General features: G+C 40.5%; 1 protein-coding gene across 3 annotated transcripts; it reads right to left on the bottom strand.

The window, feature by feature from the left end:
* Positions 1–3833: 3833 nt before the first annotated feature.
* tlx2 (T cell leukemia homeobox 2) lies at positions 3834–16132 on the bottom strand. Of its 3 annotated transcripts, XM_027282561.1 has the most exons (5): positions 14905–16132; positions 8731–8943; positions 7783–8020; positions 4700–4880; positions 3834–4207 (listed from the first exon to the last, which is right to left on the bottom strand). In XM_027282561.1, exons 1-5 carry the CDS (start codon positions 15407–15409, stop codon positions 4196–4198), a joined length of 1149 nt encoding a protein of 382 aa, XP_027138362.1. In that variant the 5' UTR covers positions 15410–16132; the 3' UTR covers positions 3834–4195. The 3 variants fall into 3 exon arrangements, with proteins under 3 accessions (XP_027138362.1, XP_027138326.1, XP_010729734.1); XM_027282525.1 differs by having other exon boundaries at positions 3834–4880; XM_010731432.3 differs by lacking the exon at positions 8731–8943 and having other exon boundaries at positions 3834–4880.
* Between the last annotated feature and the right edge of the window lie 1988 nt (positions 16133–18120).

Below are 18120 nucleotides of genomic sequence, written 5' to 3'. Positions count from 1 at the left end.
AAAAAACGGTTTATGAATGATTATTGCAAGAATTGTACTTGACCAAACATTTGAGGGAAGATGTGCAGATCATTATGCATCATAATGTATGCCTGTTATTGTAGAATTATTGATTTAGAACTAACAACCTTTCTCTCTGCAAAATGCAATTATTATTTTCCAAGTAAATCAAACTAACAGATCATGGCCAGAACCATGAAAGCCTTTTGTCAACAAAGCCTCACATGTCAACATATTAGCAGCAATCTAATAGAGTTGGCAGTCATTGCTTTCCTACAAAATCTTGTGGCAACAGCAGCTGTCATGGCCTGAAAATGGCCGTTTGGATTTGTGACAGATTTTATTATATCTGGGTTCAAGTAAGGAATAAAACAAACAAAAACACATTTTTGATATCATGCTAAGGCTCATATTAGCCATGTGTTTGTGTTGTACTGTAATAATTGTAATTGTGGTTAATTGTGGAGACCAGCTCAAGCTATATCTCACACAAGGGTGTGAGGTAATATCAGCACGGCTGTGATTTCATCAAAGTCACAGCGTGCTGATATTCAGTATAACATCACAACCTCGAATGTGATATTGCTTTTATACAACAGTTCTACAAGCCGCATTTATTATTTAACAGTAATAAGTGATAACGGATTGTGATCTGTGATTTTGGTGTGTGTGTATATATATATAGTTCCACAACTGTACTGGGACTACACGGCTGCAACACTAGCTTGTTAGCTTTGTGTAGCTCCACCATGTACACCACCATCACCACCTTTGACAATATAAAGAAAATAAAGGTTATCACAGGCCAGCTGCTTTGCGCATGTATGCAATAGAATAAGAGTCTGTTGACAGTCGCTTTGGTGGAAATATCTGTCTTTCACATAAGGAATTGTTGAAATGTCATATTTCTTATTTAACATTTTAAACATTAGGTAACTGATTAATGGTTGTGTATTGATTACTGATGATGGCTGATCAGATTTATCAGTTCATCAAGTTTCTAACAGCAGTATGCAGTAACATTGCAGCGCTGTGTGTGCCTTTAAACTACTAGTGGAAAGCCAAGTGACTAAAACAGATGATTACTGTTAATGTAACATAAATGTAGTGGTTGTAAAGCACCTGTAAAGCAGAGTGATACGTGCAGTTAAAGAGTCCAGTGCTGTTGTGCTGCATAACGCTTCTTGTCCAATCAAAGTACTTGGTCCGAACTATCTGTTGTATATAATAAAATAAACATAGACTCTTCCATTTAATCAGCTACAAATAATCTTTATTCTAACGTGCTCTTTGCCTTTGTCCGTTACATATGTTATGGGAATGAAATCGTAACACTGCTTTGTGCCAAGTATGCTCGAGTGTAGGCCTTTTCTTCTGGTTTGGCTTCCTTATCACATATAAATAATCTTTTCTATAGAAGTCTCCATAACTTAATTAGCATATCTGAACTGAAGGAAAGGACCATATAAAAAAGAAGGTTATGGTTGTTGTTCAGTCTATGTAATGGAATGCAGCAAATTACAAATGACCTAACACATGTTGTTGTTGTTACCTGATTAAACTGCATGCTGAAAAGCGACCATTTAATATACAACTTTCTGGAAGTCTGCAGCCTCTCTTTAAAAATCAAACCTCCAAACCAGAAAGTGGTCAACTCACTGGATCACATAAGCTACAACCGCTACCTGAGAATGACTGAAATATTTATTGCATTTCTCAAGGATGGAAACAGCTGATGGGAGCAGACGAAGCGTGACACAGACCACAACACAGCTAATGTGATGAATAGTTGTTTTGTTTTTTGTTTTTGGAGCCCCTGTTCAAAACAGAGTTCTTGATAGGAAGTCTGATATACTCTGAGCCTTTTGCTCTTGTTCATCTTGTGTGGTGACATTTTATTGGATAAGGACAGGGCTGACAGAGACGGGAGGGGGGGGGGTGAGAAAGAAAAACAGAGCCATGACAAGAGAAGAGAAAATCTTTAAGCACCTGTAGTAAAACACAATGCACGGTTTTGAAAACAGTAAAGGGAGGAATTTTTCTAGAATGGGCCAAGTCACGTCTTCAAGGCATCTGAGACAGAGAGATGAAAGCTCCAGGGAGCGGAGGAAATGGGGGTTGAGGAGGTGTCACCTGGAAAACTGCCTGCTACTGACAAGATCCCAACCAGGCAAGACGCCCTAAAAACTGTCTAAACATAAGCGCTGTGTTTCAGAAAAAGTGCTGGGTTGTTTGGGGTGGCTGCAGTTGCAGACAGCTGTTTCGAACCAGATCGTCAACCTGCTCTGAGCAACAACTCAAGAGCAGCCAGATGCTGCTGACATCCCAACAAAAGCCACGAGATGTTTACACTGGAATTCATCATAAACGTTTGTGATAGGTATTTGTCAGCAGTAGGCGCAGCCAAGGTTTATGATTCCCGATCATAACCCTTACCCTCACAATAAAATGGAGTGTGCAGCGAGGCCCATTTCCGTTGACGCTCATAGTGGTGCAGGCTCATTTCCAAGCAAGGAACCTGAATGATGTGTTTACTGTGCTTGCAGATCGGTCGTCTTTGTTATGACTTGCGTGATATGCATTTGCATGATAGGGTGGATGTGGTGATAACAAATGTTTATGACTGTCTGGTGTCTGTGGCTAGACGACAATGGAAGCCAATACCAAAAAACAAGGTGCCTGCATCCAAAACAGATAATGCATGCGTCATTTATGATTCTAGCCTACGTGTACACTTAGATGACATTTTCCACAGCATCGTATCATGTCTTTATATTTTTAAAAAGTCGCTGAACAAAGGTCAAAAGGAACTCCTGTCTCAACTAAAAAAAAAACATGAACGAGAATGAAGGAAATATAGATGTGATGATACAGCCTGTCAGGTGACAGGTGTCTGAGAGATTGTTATTTCCATTCCTCCTTTAGGTGTCAGCTGATTGACTGGAAGCAGAGCGTAACGCAATGGTGAGCTGATACAGAAAACAAAATAATGAACTTTGGCAAAATCAGACCATGGCTTTTGTTTACTATGGCTGATGGTTGCACTCTTGCAAAAGTTGTTTTTCATACTGTGCAAAGACAAGTGTGCAAACTCCGCAGCAGAAAACCAGAAAGGCGGGAGACACGTGACCCAAACCTAGAACACAACATCACTATTACATGTCTCATCCTGAGGTTTCTTCCATTCGTTCTTAGTTAAAGGTTCCTTTGGGGGCGAGTTTTTTTCTTTCCCTAATTGGTCTAAGGACTAAAGGTGTACGCTTTTGCCAGGCAATATTTGTGAAGTTCAGCTATATCAATAAAAATGTCCTTAGCTTGATGATCTTTTCTCGTTTGTAGTTGTTTATTTCCTTTCAAACTGAAATCACTGAAATGAAACAAAAACAAACAAAAACCAGACGGCTGCATTTCAAATGTTCACTCGGCGGCAGCACAACTTGTACTTTCTTCTGTACTCTCATTCTAATTTGAGCTGGCATCAGTTTTCAAACCTTTATTTATCCAGGGAGGGTTTTGCTGAGCACGCTGGCTGTTTTTTTTTTTTTTTCGGCAACGCCCTCCTTCACATTCACACCTGGGAGCTGTAGTCATCAGTTTTTATGGATAAAAAAAGGTATTGCGCTGTCCTTCTGATACAGTTCGATGGTATCTTACCTTTGGGTGGTTTGAAACTTTAATGTGTAATCATAGCCGAATCCCATGAGGCTAACTAGCTCTCTAAAATCATAAAGTATTATTGCATGGTTTTCATAATGGTGACAAACAATAAACAGGCAGTGAGTGAAAGAACCCAATGAGACAAAGAGAGGGAAGAAAAACAGAGAGGTCTGTCATCTTTTCAAAAAGTCACAATATCATTTAATATAAAACACCTTTAAATTGAACATAATGAGGAATTCGTCATCAGGAGTTCCACCAATCCACTACCACTTGAACACTGCAGTCCACCTCGACAGCAGCTGACTTCAATGGTATTTCCGAGTGCACACAGAAAAGGGTTGAAACATGCATTTACTACATTGTACAAAGTCAAAAGCGAAAAACAGGAGGTCTTTTTTTGCCATTATTGGCAGAGAGTCTCTGCTGCCTCGTGAGGGATCCAGAGGCAAAAGGGGGGGACAGTCTTGATAGTTGGGCATGTACAGAGGTGTCCATTTGTTTCCTGGCACTTATGGATAAAGTGCCCTCCTCTCTTTTAGACCGTCAGCTGAAGGGAAAGTGGAAACTTGGTGTAAGGCAGGAAAATGACTCAACACACTTCAGATATTTAAGATAACACTTGCTTAATTTTGACAAACAGCAATGTCAGTGCAGCTCCTGTGCTGTGAAGTCCGCATGCAGTGTTTTCGTAGGTCTTGGCAGTAACAGAGAGCTTTCTCTCTCTACACACGCTCCCCCACCATGTTGCTGGTAACGATCAATGAGTGAGGAAGCACAATGTCCATTCTTTCTTTTTTTTTTTTTTGTATTTTCATTCTCCCGTTACCTATTACAATTCCATAATGGTGCTGCGTTTTTGAACGTCAGACACGTCAGAAATAAACTGAAGAGATTCCTTCCTTTTGTCCATTCTGACGACACTTTGATAAACACATTTCATTCCCAGCTCTGTCCCTCCCTTCCTCTCTTCTACGTACACACACACACACACATACTCATACGCTCACACTACAGATGCCACGGAGGTGACGGAGGTCACCTTATTGTCTTCTGCCCAGGGCTGCAGGTTCTGCAGGGCGTAGAGGGAGGAGTTGTGCAGGCAGAGCGGGTCCGGCTGCAGAGGCTGGCTCAACGTCTTCTGGAAAGCTTCCTGCTGAAGCTGCAGCATCAGCCGGTTGGCCTGCTGCCTCTCGGCCTCTCTCTCCTCTGCGGTCTGTCTCCTGGGTGAATGGAGGAGACACACAGGGAACAGAGGAAGATTTATTTATTGTAATGTTTAATTAGACTATTTCTTTGGCTTTTTTATTTTGATAGAGACAGCTGAAGAGTGACAGGAATGTGGGGAGAGAGAGATGGGGAATGTCATGCAGGAAAGAGTCACATTTGAACCCTGGGCTTCCGCAGCGAGGACTGAGCCTTTGCACACGGGGCGGCTGCTCTACAAGCTGAGCTAAACGCCACCCCCGTAATGTTTAATTTATATATAAGCATACCACAGCAGTGTTGGACGATGAATTGTCCCATATCCTCATAAAGAAACAATATAAGTAGATTTTTCAAATACACAGGATTATATGTGAGCATTAGTGCCCACCTGAGGGTCACTACACACCACAAGGGGTTGCAAGTTAAATGTAAGAGATCATAAGATAATAAATATTTCAGGAAAGAAGAAAAAATCTGCTACAAAATAAAAAAAATTTAAAAAAATAATTGTTTTACCTCCTCAAACCTCTAAAAATGTTTTATACAAGAAGGAAAAGGATCACTTTTTGGTCGAACTGGTCAAAACAGTAACCGTATATAACTATTGACGAGGGTAACATATAGAGATTGCTTCTTTTTGCCTGCTTCTCTGCGCTGTTGTTCCCCTTAAAGAACATAAACTAAAATGATCACACTATAGTAAAAGCTGCAACATGCAAAAAACTATAAAAGTATCTAAATAAAAATAGACAGAATATCAGCATGAAACCACATATTCAGTGTTGCCATTTGTCCTGACTATCTATGTAGGCAGTCAAAAGTCACAGAAATAAAGAGACCAAGAAGATAAAATAATTAAAGTGGTGAAAAGAAAGGCAGCACAGTTGTACGTGTCAAAAATTTCCAAATAAAACCTGTTCATTTGCTAATGGGCTGTTCTCACTGTATGTTTATTCAACACCTGTGCCAGTAACTCCAGCCTCAGGCCAAATGACAGCTGATCAGAATGAATGACAGGTGCTGGATAGGGGACGTGACTAACGCAGGGGGAGGAGGTACAGTACACTTCCTGCTTCAAGGTGAAACATTACATCTGTGTTCTGTTCTGTTCAGAACAGCATATGTTAACAGTAACATGCGTTTTTTATATATTGTGTCGGCAGGTGCTTATGTTAACCTTTTGCTGTGTTGAAAAGTGTCACAGATCTGTGCTTTCCTGAAAAACGATACGTGCTTTTCATAAATGTGCAAAAAGTTGCAATGTTTGTGTTGGAAAGTGTCCAGAGTTAACACTGAGAGATCAGCATACTTTGAGTCTGCAGGGTTATAAAAAGAGAAGTGAGCTAAAGTGAGATAAATGAGGTGAAACGTGCAAATTCATGTTTGTGAGTTGGTCCTAAATTATCTTCCCATCGTGATTCAGAGTCGATAAAATGCTACCGTTCATCAGTTCTTCATCTGAGCTGAAGTTTCTTTCATATTCAAACCAATTCTCTAGACAGATTTTTACATTTTAATTAGGACATTTTCTCCTCTGTGTGTATACTCATTTTAGACAAGTAATGCTCCGAACAGTCCTTATCAGCAACGCAGATTAATGCGCAATGAAGAATTTTCCGAGCTCCTTAAAAATGATGGAGGTGTTACTAATAACACAAACCATAATAAACAAATGATTGCCGTCAAATTCAACAATAAAATGCAAATGGTGGAAATCGCAGGCGGAAGCACACCTCTGAAACACTCTTTCATGCACACCAACCTCCATCCATTAGCCACACATTATTGTTAACAGCATTATCATAATCTGATTCCCCGGCTGTTGATTTGATCATCCTCTTGTTACTAGCGTAGTCGTCACGCAAAGACATCCCTCATGCTCATCCTATCAGGTGCACACTACAGGGAAATGGCATAAATCTCAGCAAAACTAGGAAATCAGAAAAACAAGTTAAGCCATTTCCCTTGTTATTTGTGACATGCCGTTCAGTCTTTAGTTTGGTGCGTGTGGATTTTTTTTTTTAAAGCAAATTAATTTTTATTACAGCTAATAGTGAAGAATGGGTCTTGTTTTTTCACTGCTACTGAATGTGATTGTTGTAAACAAAGGGAACATGAAACCAAATATCAATATCACATTTTTCCTGAAGACAAACAGCTGGAAAACAGACGTTTTCAAGTGTTTTACATGTATATTAAATTCCAAACTCATTCTAAAAAGCTTTAGGAACATTTAAACATTAATGGTCATTTAGCTGTTTGTAATATGCTTTTGAAATATGTGTCCTGTCCCTTTAACTACGGGCAGGGCTTCATAATTTGATTTCCTACTCATTTACCTCCAAATGGCTATAAACAACAGTTAGAATGAAGTGAAAGAGTGTGTGTGTGTGCGTATGTGTGTGTTTTTTTTTCTGTCTATGGACTTGGCAGTCAATTCCTCCTGTGAGTGTTTCAGTATTGCTTTGGACAGCAGGTTTCTAAAAGGCCTTTCAGGAGGCTCAGGAGTAATTGTGCTTGGTCAAGTGAACTGGCCTCGACTGGCAGCTAGGCTAAGCAAAATAGGTGTTGTGTTGTACGACGCCTCAAATGCTTCAGCTGCGGGCCATTTTACTTGTGTCTGAAGTGAAACATTGGTACGCATTTTAGATCCAGGCACATTTGCTGCTGTCAATTTATTGCACAAGGAAATATCGTAAGGGTGTGGCTCCTCTGAGTGAACATCCTGCCTTCATAAAGACAAACAGCTCCTGGGATATCCACCACGGCCACTTTGTTTTGCTCAAGCAGATCATGAGGGAGAATAAATATGGCACATGGAAGAGAGAGTTATGATGCTTCACTTCACACCAGCAAGGGGCATTGAACTGCACCAGATAACACTTTAAGTGAAAGAACACCCGGCTGTTATCTTACCGCCATTTTGTCCGTCGGTTCTGAAACCAAGTTTTGACTTGTGCGTCTGTCATCTTCAGAGCCTTGGCCAACGTGGCCCGTTCGGCCGATGCCAAGTACTTCTGCCGATGAAAACGTTTCTCCAGCTCACAGATCTGCACCCGGCTGAAGGACGTGCGAGGCTTTTTCCTCTTGGGAGGCGTCCGGTTCTGGTATGGGTGGCCGATACGACGGGTCACGGAGAAGGGTGAGAGGGCAGCTGCAAAGGGCAAAAAAAAACAAGAGGATTTATTTGGATTAGTCTGTGGATTGTAGAGTGCATGTTCGTGTTAGCAGTAGCAATAAGGTTATTAGAAGGGTTCAAGATTAATATCTGTTAGTAAGAGCGGTTTCCATTTCTAAACTAGAATGATCTGTGCTTCTGAAATTAAAATTTAAACTTATTTCCCTTGAGGTTTTGCTTTTGTATACGCTCATGTTTTAAAGACAATTTTGTCTTCCAGTCCTCGAGTAGATAAAATTATTATCCATTTTGTCTTAACTCTGGAAAAGCCAGTGTGTTTGGGGAGTCAGAGAAGGCCCAGAAGCTGCCAATTGAAGAAGATAAATGTAATTACAACTAATATTCCCCTGCCAGATTCGTAAAACCAAACAGCACACTGTTTTGTTTTGTTTTGTTTTCATGAAGAAAGGAAAAGTCATAGAGAAACATTTAAAATCTTAGAAATGCAGCATCAGTTCCAACAAATAATTCAAGAAAAGATATGGCTTGCAGCTGGCTTTAAATTAGCCGAAAGGTTCAGAACAGATCAAGATTTTAACTTCAGCTACTTAAGCAATATTTTTTTTTTACATTTTCACAAAGGCAAAGAAAAAATGTCAATATTAAAGTCGCACACAAGAGGGATGCACGAGGTAGGGAAAGGTTAGGGAAGGTAGTGGTTGATGTGGGGGAATTGGGTGACTCACCTGGGCAAGCCCCCTTTGGGAAAGGATAGTCTGCTAGAAGGCCATTGCCGTCTCGCAGGTGAGCGAGCTCGGGGTAATAGCATTTAGCTAATGTCTCCACAGTGCTCCAGACGGGGACCCTGCCGATGTCTCCCTTGGGGAGAGGACAGAGGGACTCGGCAGGCCCCGGCACCCCTGTGGCCTCTCCGACTCGGCTCTCCTCTGCCTGCTCCCCTAAAGGAAAGGGACACACAGTAAGGTCCCACATCTGGAGCACAGCAGCAGCAGCAGGAGCCGCTGTGCAGGCGCCGACGCATAGCAGCTAATCACATGAAGGAAGCCTGAATGATGAGCAGGGTCTGCTTTAACGTTATTTACTGCTAGTTTCTTAAGTTAGCATTTGGAAAAGGTTTTACTCCAAAATGAGATATCTGCCATTTAGAGAAATAAGTGACAACAAGCAGATTCACAAAGATAAATCAAAGACGTACTGATCAGAATCAATCAGGGTTACTCGCTGACAATGTGAAGGTCACTGTTAGTACAGTTACAGACTATCAACCTAGCACAGCACCTTTTTTTTTTTTTTGTAATTTGAGGATTTTTGTTGTCAGACAAATCAAATTCACAGATATAAAATTTTGGCACAAATTGTCTTCCATACAAACATCAAGCATTTGTCATTCAAACTGCTAGTATTAATATTTCATGGTTGATCATGCACAAATACACAACTTTTTTATCATTTCTGCAGAAAAGACCACCTATATATGACAGATATTGATGTTGAATTTAAACAAAAGATACATAAAGTTATTGACCGGACTGTTATGTGTCTCCTGAAAGAAATATAAATTGCACACTGCCACTGTATGAGCCTACATTGTATAGTTCTTCCATCTGTGCCTCACTGCCCGGTGGTTCACTTTCACATATCACTGTATCTGGGTATTAATAACAACTTATCTTCTGCATCATAAAATATCTATGAATCCTGTCTATTTTGTCAGCCAATGGGTAAACAGAAGATCGATAAATGTAATGAGATCGGTTTTGGCCATAGATCCACTCCCCAGCCACATTCTCATTTTGAGGCAGAATGGAAATCAGCAACAGGAAAGAAGAAAAAAAACAGTTTCTGTCTCTTTCTCTGTATCTTTGTGTCATTCCTCCCCAGCAAGCTGTTTTGCCTCCTGTCTTACAGGGTGTTTATTTGTTTTTGTTTTGTCAGGAAAGCTCACCAGAAGCCAAAATGAATATGAAAACATCTGCATAGGTGTCCCCCAAGGGCCACGTGCTACTGCTGCTGCTTCTGCTGCTGCCGCTGCTCGCAGAGTTTCAGCGTCCTGAAAATTCATTTGCCACAGCAGATGATGACAATTTGGATGGAAAATGGAACATGAAGCTATTATGCGCTCTGCAGTCGTTTCCAGGGAGCTGGCGACGTCCCCTGATGGTGCTGAACACGAGTGGCAAATTGAGGCGTACACGAACAAATGATTTGTAAAATAAAGATGAATCGCTGTAATGTGCTGTTACAGTAGGTCACATAAAGTTAACATTACCTGGGTGTAAATTAGCAATACAGATTTAGTGCCTCAAATGAAAACTCACTGCCTTTTTTTTATTGTGTTTCATACTGAATGTATAGTGACCATTATTAGTTTTAATCTCCTATGGTGATATTCCTATAATATTATTATCAGGTTTCACATTATGTGTAGCTCTGATGCTCAATAGTAGTATAAATGGTAATTGTATCCCTCTAATATTCCTTTTGGGACATAGACAGGCATCTATGGTATTTAATCATGAGTTTATAGTGACAAATTTCCCATGATATTTCTGATATTTCTATAAGGTACTCACAATAGACTGTAGCACCCCTGTGTCCCTTAATAGTGAGTTTAAAGTGACATTATTGCATTAATCCTGTGCTTTTAAATCTTACATGATTCCCAGTCTTATTCTTTTTTTTGATTTTCTATGACGTTCTAACATTTAAACATTGTAATTGGTGCTTTTTGTTTGCCGTCTCTTTGCCCAAAACTATGTGAAGCCTTACAGGTCACATGCTGAAAGCGTGCAGGCCTGTTGTTGCTCCCAGCGGCAGGTCTGGCTAAATAATACTGCATTAGATGGCTATTTCAGGCCATCTGTGGGTTAACTAATGGACCAGGCACATACAAGCACGTTCAGAGGCAACCCAAGTGGAACAGTGGAGCAGCCGGAGCCTTTGGACCTGCTAACTGCAGAAAAGCTTTGCACAGTCCACAGTCCAAAATGCTGAGAAATACACGAGACAGTGGTGTTACTGATACTGCATCAGACATGGTTAATGTTTTGACTGAAGATGTAAAGCTTCAGGAATAAGATACGCTTTCAGATTCATCCAGTGCTATTATTATCTGGGCTGTGAGGCATAAATGCTGTAGTCTTGAGCTTGTGTGCTCCTAAAAGTACAAGATCGTCAGGATTTGTATCATTCACAGTGAAATTACATGAATGAAAATAAGCCACGATATTCTTTTATTTATTCTGGTATCTTGGACATTCAAATATGTTCAGTGTGACTTAAACTTAAACTGACCATAGACTACATAATTATAAAGGTCCACTTACATAAAAGATTTTTCTTTTTTTAAATAAAACATTTAGATTTTTTTTTAATCCTCACAATTCTGATACTAATGTCAGAATTACACATTTAAAAAAAATCCACATATAAATATTAAAGGTAACTAATTGTAGTTCATGTTCGTTCATATAAATAATCTTTTATTAACTCTCCCGTTTTTTTTACGTTAAAGTTTTAATTATTTCGACTATGAAAAGAATAATCAGGCAATAACATTAAACTGAACAACGTGGGAAAAATACACTTAAACTGTTATTGCAGCATCTGTGTGGATAATGTGTTAAATGATTTTTCTTTTTATAAAAGAGAGATAATCTAGCGGCAAAAAAAGAAAAAAGGAAAGAATAGTGATAAAACAAAAATGAATCTGACTCTCTCCTCCCCTTTCATCGCAAGAAAAAGAAAATGTTGGAGAAGACTAAATCTGCTGCCTGGGTAATATAATTTAGCATAAGCATATCAAAAAATAAAATGCTACCATAGAGAATATGTTTCCCATAATAAAACCATCTATACTTAATAACACTTCTCGGTGACAGCGCCTCCCTTCCCCACTGCGGATATTACCTTTGTAGCAATCTAATAAATATATCCGTGAAGGATTCTAAAGGGGGATATTGAAATATAACATGAACATATATTGCTATTTATTACAGTATGCGGGACAAAAGGCAGGGACACTGTCTTCTGTCACGACGAGAATCAGGGCAGCGTGAAAAACACGAGGACAGGAGCGAGCAAATAAAATCAGATTTTTCTGCTCTGCTGCCACTAACACCCAGACAGAGATTTACTGCAGAGGAGGAAAAAATGCTTTAATTATGTTTTTTTATTGCTGCTACGTGGCAGATAGAGCTACACATGCTGCATTATGTCTCTGTTTATTATCAAGATGCCCAAAAGATTCAGTATTATTAATATCAGTGTGGTTATTATGGCAGTGCTAGTTTAAATCAACAACGATTAGTATTTATTAGCTCTCTTGAAACGCGTTGTGTTTGTTTAAATGTATCAACCAACAATTATTATTCATTAAATAATTATCATATCATCCAGGCTACTACTTTTTTTGTTTTTATTTTGTCATGTTTGTTCTTTTTTTTTATGTAATCAAAATCTTTACCGAGCTTCCAGAAGATTTCAAATATAAACAAAGCTCAAATAAAGTGACGTTCATGGAGCAGAATGACGCACAGAAATAATGCTGCTGTCTCCGAAATACTGCTACTAATGATAGTAATAATGATGATGTACATCCTTAATAATACTAATAATAATAATAAGAGAATAATAATAATAGTAATAATAATAATAATAATAAGGTCAAGCCAACAAATCAATAGGTTTCTGTCCGTATAAGCTCAGAGCTGGTGAACAGCGTGTAAACAAGACAGTCTGGCACAACTTCTCGTGATTTATAACGTGAATTTAGGGAGGACGTGCGCCGGGATGAAAAATGCGAGAAGTTTATTGCGCAATTTAACAGGTTTCGTTTACATGCTTGGAAATAGTCCCACAGCTACCAGAGCTGGAAGCCTTTTGGCAACATGTTTAGCTGTTTAAATCTGCTACCAATCCTCCGGTTTCAACTTGAAAAGAGAAGAGAGAGAGAGGAGGGAGAAAAAAAACCGAGAGAAACATTTCAAATGCTGTGCTCTGCCCATCAGGATAGATGATAGTCCATTTGATTTACGGCCTTTTATAGGAAACAGAGCAGGCTAAATCTGGATCGTGTGTGTGTGTGTGTGTGTGTGTGTGTGTGTGTGTGCTGCTGCTGCTGCTGATCTTAGCCTGATCAATACAGTGGAAAGATATAAGCTGCGAAATAATTACAGCGACACAAAGCTGAGAGAAATTAAACGAGAGGCCCTCGGTGACTATGAGTAGAATTGATAAGCCTATTTACACTGTATCTTTTTGCAGTTGACATATCGTCCCCCAGTATTTAATAATTAATCAGGTAGAAAGAACGGAATAGTGAATATTTAATGCGTGGAGAGTTGGAGAGAGAGAGAGAGAGAGAGAGAGAGAGAGAGAGAGAGAGAGAGAGAGGAGGGGGGTGAGGGTGACATCCATGATGTTCTTCATTTTCATCTTCATAACGATGAGGTCATGAGAAAAAAGAGAGAGAGAGAGAGAGAGAGAGAGAGAGAGGAGTGGAGCCACCCCCTCCGAAAACTAAATGAAGAATACAAAAATTAAATACAGAACAAAGTCTGTTCACGAGAGCAGAAATAATCCTTCAGGTTCAGATTTTCACTAAAGAACTCGGGGAATATTTTGATATGTAAATTTATTCTAACACCTTTCTGTTTGAAGTGACTGACACAAAGACAAAGGGAATGGCTAATTCAACATCTGGCTAACATCATCAGTATGTTTTGTTCATAAAAAAATAAATAAGTCCATTAAAAATGTTTTTTTTGTTGTTGTTGTTTTTTTGCTTCTCTTTTATTTTTTATGTGTTTAAACCACACATAATAAGAATGCATTGAATGTTGTTTTGTGAGCGAGTAAAGCGGGATTATGTAAAGCAGATCATTTGCATTATTATTTGCAAATGGTTGGATTTGTTTATGGAAAGTACAGGATAGAGTTTCTGTCATGTATTTATGTTTATTATAAAGAGTCAGAGTTATTAAATCAGAAATAAACTAAATCTATCTGGTGACGTTACTACTCTGTTATAAAGTAAACTAAATCTATCTGGTGACGTTACTACTCTGTTATAAAGGAGTTATTGCTGCGTCATGGAATTTTAGTATGAAGCAGGGTTGATTTTTTACATTTCATTCAAATTCATAATCGGAGGAAACGGAACATTTTAATGGATGTCAGACGTTTGTCTCAGCTCAGACTGGTGTGAGTGAATTAATTTAGGTAGTTTAAGTTAATTTTTAAATTAGAAAAAAAAATTCGGCTAACTTTTAATAATAATAATATATAATAATAATATACTAATAATAATAATAACAATAATAATATCCACTGTTCTAATAGATTTTTACCTGACATATGTTATAACTATTATGACTCATCTTCCTGTTTTCTCAATTGGCTCACAGACGAAAAAAAAAATCATTCATCCTCATGAAAAGATGGGGAACGTCGTTATCCGTCATCTGCCGTAAATGGAGAGTGATGGTCCAATACTGATTCATCAGCATGTCCGTGTCAATTTCTCCCCTCGTTCATCAGACTGCCCTTCCAGCACACTAAAACTGTGTGTGTGTGTTTGTGTGTGTGCGTGTGTGTGTGTGCATATACGATTCGTTATAGATTACAACCTAAAGATGAAATCAGCTCCTCTTTGTCGAGCTATTAGAGGCCCCAAAATTCAGCCTGAACACTTCACCATCCCGGGGTGTGTTGGTGTTTGTACACAAATGTCAAGAAATTCACAACTCACACCTTTAAGGCCACGAGGAGGAAACACAGTAACACTCTAGGCTCAGTTAACAGGGCGTGCAGCTGCATCAGAGTATACAATCATCTGGCCTACGTGTGTTTTGATGAGACTACAGGTGTTGCAGAATCATGAAGAAACTCTTTTTTACCTGTTAATCTGTCCTTGGCAAACCTCCTGCTGCTTTCCATCCACGGGAAGGTGAAATTTGCCGCATTCCCCATCCCCATACCGGGCACCGAGGGGATGCTGGGTCCGATGCCCGGCGGATGCGTCGAAGGGGGCGGATGTGGCGCGGCAGCGGCGGGCGGAGGTGGCATGGGTCTGTGCGCTGGCACCCGGATGACCCCACCAGCGCCGCCCGAGTTCACGTTAACGTTCATGTTCATACTGACGTTCATGTTCATGTTGACGTTGTAGGAGCCGGCTAGACCCGCCGCCGCCGCCGCCATGGAGCAGGCCGGGTTATAGACGCTGTTGTACCCGTTGCTGTAGACGTTGGAGGCCAGCGCGTAATCCGGGTCGCCGGTCCGGTTGGGCAGCATGCAGCCGCTGGACTGGTCCGAGCTGTTGAGGATCTGATCGATCCCGAAGCTGATGGGTTCATGCTGCTGCTGGTGAGTCTGGTTCACCTCCTCGATCCCGGTGTGCTCCATAGTTTGTTTTTGTTTTGTTTTGTTATATATATAGGTGATGTTTGTCAGCGTGTTCTGTCAGTGCTCGGATGTGTTCTTGTCATACAGTAGTAGTTCACGCCTTGGGAAATGAAATGTTTGTATGTGTGCTGCAGTACTGGGCTGTTTTTTGCTTTCAAGCATCGACACAGGCCTGTTCTACTCCCAGGAAACCAAGAACGTGTCCAGCGCTATCCCAAATCTTGCCATTATTTTTGTCCAGCAGTGAGATCGGATGTTCCCTAAATTAAACGCCTATCCAACGGGCTAAGGAAAATCGTATCCATCTTTAACAGCGTACTCTTTCCCAGTGAACTAGACACAAGGCAGCCCTAACGACAGGCAAAACAACCGAAGATGCCAAATGGCTATCCTGAGTACTTACAGAGCAAAATCCTTGATATTTCGGGGGGGAGGCAGTTCTCTGGAGAGGCTTGATGCGCTTTGTTCGCCTACTCTGGAAAAGACGATCCATACGCAGAACACATAGTCGGGTACCCAAGCTCGTCGTGTCAAAATAGAGCAACAGACAAAACAAAACAAACCCAAAGAGGCGAAAACGAAGCGCTGACCTCGCACGCGTGGATATTAATTGGAGGTGAGAGCGAAAGATGGCTCTGTTGTGCTGAATGGTGAAGCGCGTTTCGGCAGGTGAGACAACCCTCTGCGTAAAAGCTGCCATTCGGTCATCCAGCCAAACCTCCCTCGCTTCCTCCCTCCCCTCCCTCTCCCTCTCTCTCTCTCTCTCTCTCTCCCTCCCACCCTTCCTCCTCCTCCTCCTCCTCCTCGGTATAGGGCAGTTGTTTTGCTCGGATGTCTTAAAGAAACCGCAGCTTTCTTTATTTCCTGCAGCTTTTTCTGGGATTTCATGGGAGGTTTTGTGCCTTTTAGCGGCGCCCAGGGCTCGGGTCAAGCGGTTTCCAAACAGCTTAGCGTCAGCGCTCGTCAACATGTTAGAAATATTAATGTAATCATTTGATTCATTCATTCAAGCATCAAGCATTGCGGTTAGAAAAAAGAAAAACGACTCTCATCATGTCAGGAAAAATAGATTTCAACTTTAAAAAACGAACATTTAGATTGTTTCCTTTTTGTTTATTAATTGTTGAATTTTTATAGTGAGCATTCATGACACCGTCACTGTACATGCTCAGTTCATTTGAATATTTTAGAGTCCCTGAGACTCTTCATTTGCTTTGTTGTGGATGTTTGACCAAAAATCTTGAAATACAAGTGCAATGTGATGCATTGTGTGAAGGCCTTCAAGGCCCCTGGAGGGTCCTCACCCCATGATAAGATTTTTCTTTGGGAACTCTCTGCCACCTGAGAGGTCTCCTGTTGTTGGACATGATTTGGTACAGAAGCTGACAGCAGCTCTACAGCACTTTGTTTTCAGGGAAGCAATTAAATCATGACTTTCTTCTTGTGTGTGTGTGTGTGTTTGTGCGTGCGTGTGTCTGCTCACTTTCTGCTGTGTGTGTGTGTTTGTGCGTGCGTGTGTCTGCTCACTTTCTGCGCAATTAAACCAACCCTACATTTTACCCATAGAACCCATCCAAGCACCCCCAGAGTGTAGGGGTCACGAAAACTCGCGAATATAAGACAATATTGCACCTTGCAGATCATGCCTGGCTCTTATTTTTCCAGAACACTACGTCTTACAAGGGGGGCACCAAATACTGGACCAGATTTATGTGAGTGTGTGTGTGTGTGAGCCGCTGAAGCAATAATCTGTTGCACTGTTGCACACAATGAAGCCATAAATCCTCTGATATTGACGGGAAGTGTGCAGAGTATAGGCCTGATTTAAAGGCAGTGATAGGCCCATTCCAACGTGCATTATGACAAAGTAATGAAATGTAAACCAGGAGACAAATAAAAGATAGATAGATAGATAGATAGATAGATAGATAGATAGATAGATAATTAAACAAATAAATGGAGTCACACCATGAAACCAAATGTGGAAACGCGGTGTTGCTGATTTGCACAAATTATTTAACCTTTCTCCGCCCGAAGCGACGACGCGGATCGCCGGGGTCTCAATTCAATAAAAATGAAAAATGGCTCATAATAAAACCGCGACACGGGGAAAAACGAATTTAATATATCACCGTTTTATTACGCACTTATTTCACTTTCCGCGCGAATAAAGATATCTCTCAACTGCACAAGGTGGCTAGAGGGAAGCATAAAAATCAATTGTGTGAATTCAAGGCCATATCAATAACGGCGAGAGGACGAGAGCAGTGCGAGTGTAAGCTGCTATTAGGCCTGTTTATATTTGCGCGTTACAATAAAATGAATAGGGACGAGAGGATGCAGTGCGCCTCAGATCAGCTTACTGACAAGGTAATTGGCTGTTTATGCAAAAACCAGGAAGATCTATGGTGCGGAAGGAGGAAAATAATGTCTGAGAAGCCTCGTTGGGGTAACACGTCTCTCTCCTTGTTGGTGATGTCAGCAGCAGGGATGTGTGATGTGATGATGAGTTGTTTTATGCTCACAGATTGTAAGGGTTCCCAAACGTTGACATGTAGAGACGCGTCATGAGCAGAAAAAAGGTTTAAAACTCCAAATGTGTCGTTTGAAAACTGTCACCTAACCCTAACCCATTATTACATTTTAAATTTGTGTTATAGCTCAGGTGGAACTGTTATAATATGCCACATTTGTTGTATGTAAAAGTATTT

The sequence above is a fragment of the Larimichthys crocea genome, chromosome I (genome assembly GCF_000972845.2).
Source record: "Larimichthys crocea isolate SSNF chromosome I, L_crocea_2.0, whole genome shotgun sequence".
NCBI classification, from domain to species: domain Eukaryota; kingdom Metazoa; phylum Chordata; class Actinopteri; family Sciaenidae; genus Larimichthys; species Larimichthys crocea.
Note: the sequence above shows the minus strand (reverse complement) of the source record. Positions and strands in the feature narration are given on the sequence as shown.

Coding starts and splice junctions, on each gene's coding strand:
- tlx2 (XM_027282525.1), bottom strand. CDS start 15,409: ATGGAGCACACCGGGATCGAGGAGGTGAACCAGACTCACCAGCAGCAG. Junction 8,021..8,730: donor CCCAAAGGGGGCTTGCCCAG/GTGAGTCACCCA, acceptor TGCCCTTTGCAG/CTGCCCTCTCACCCTTCTCC. Junction 4,881..7,782: donor AACCGACGGACAAAATGGCG/GTAAGATAACAG, acceptor CCATTCACCCAG/GAGACAGACCGCAGAGGAGA.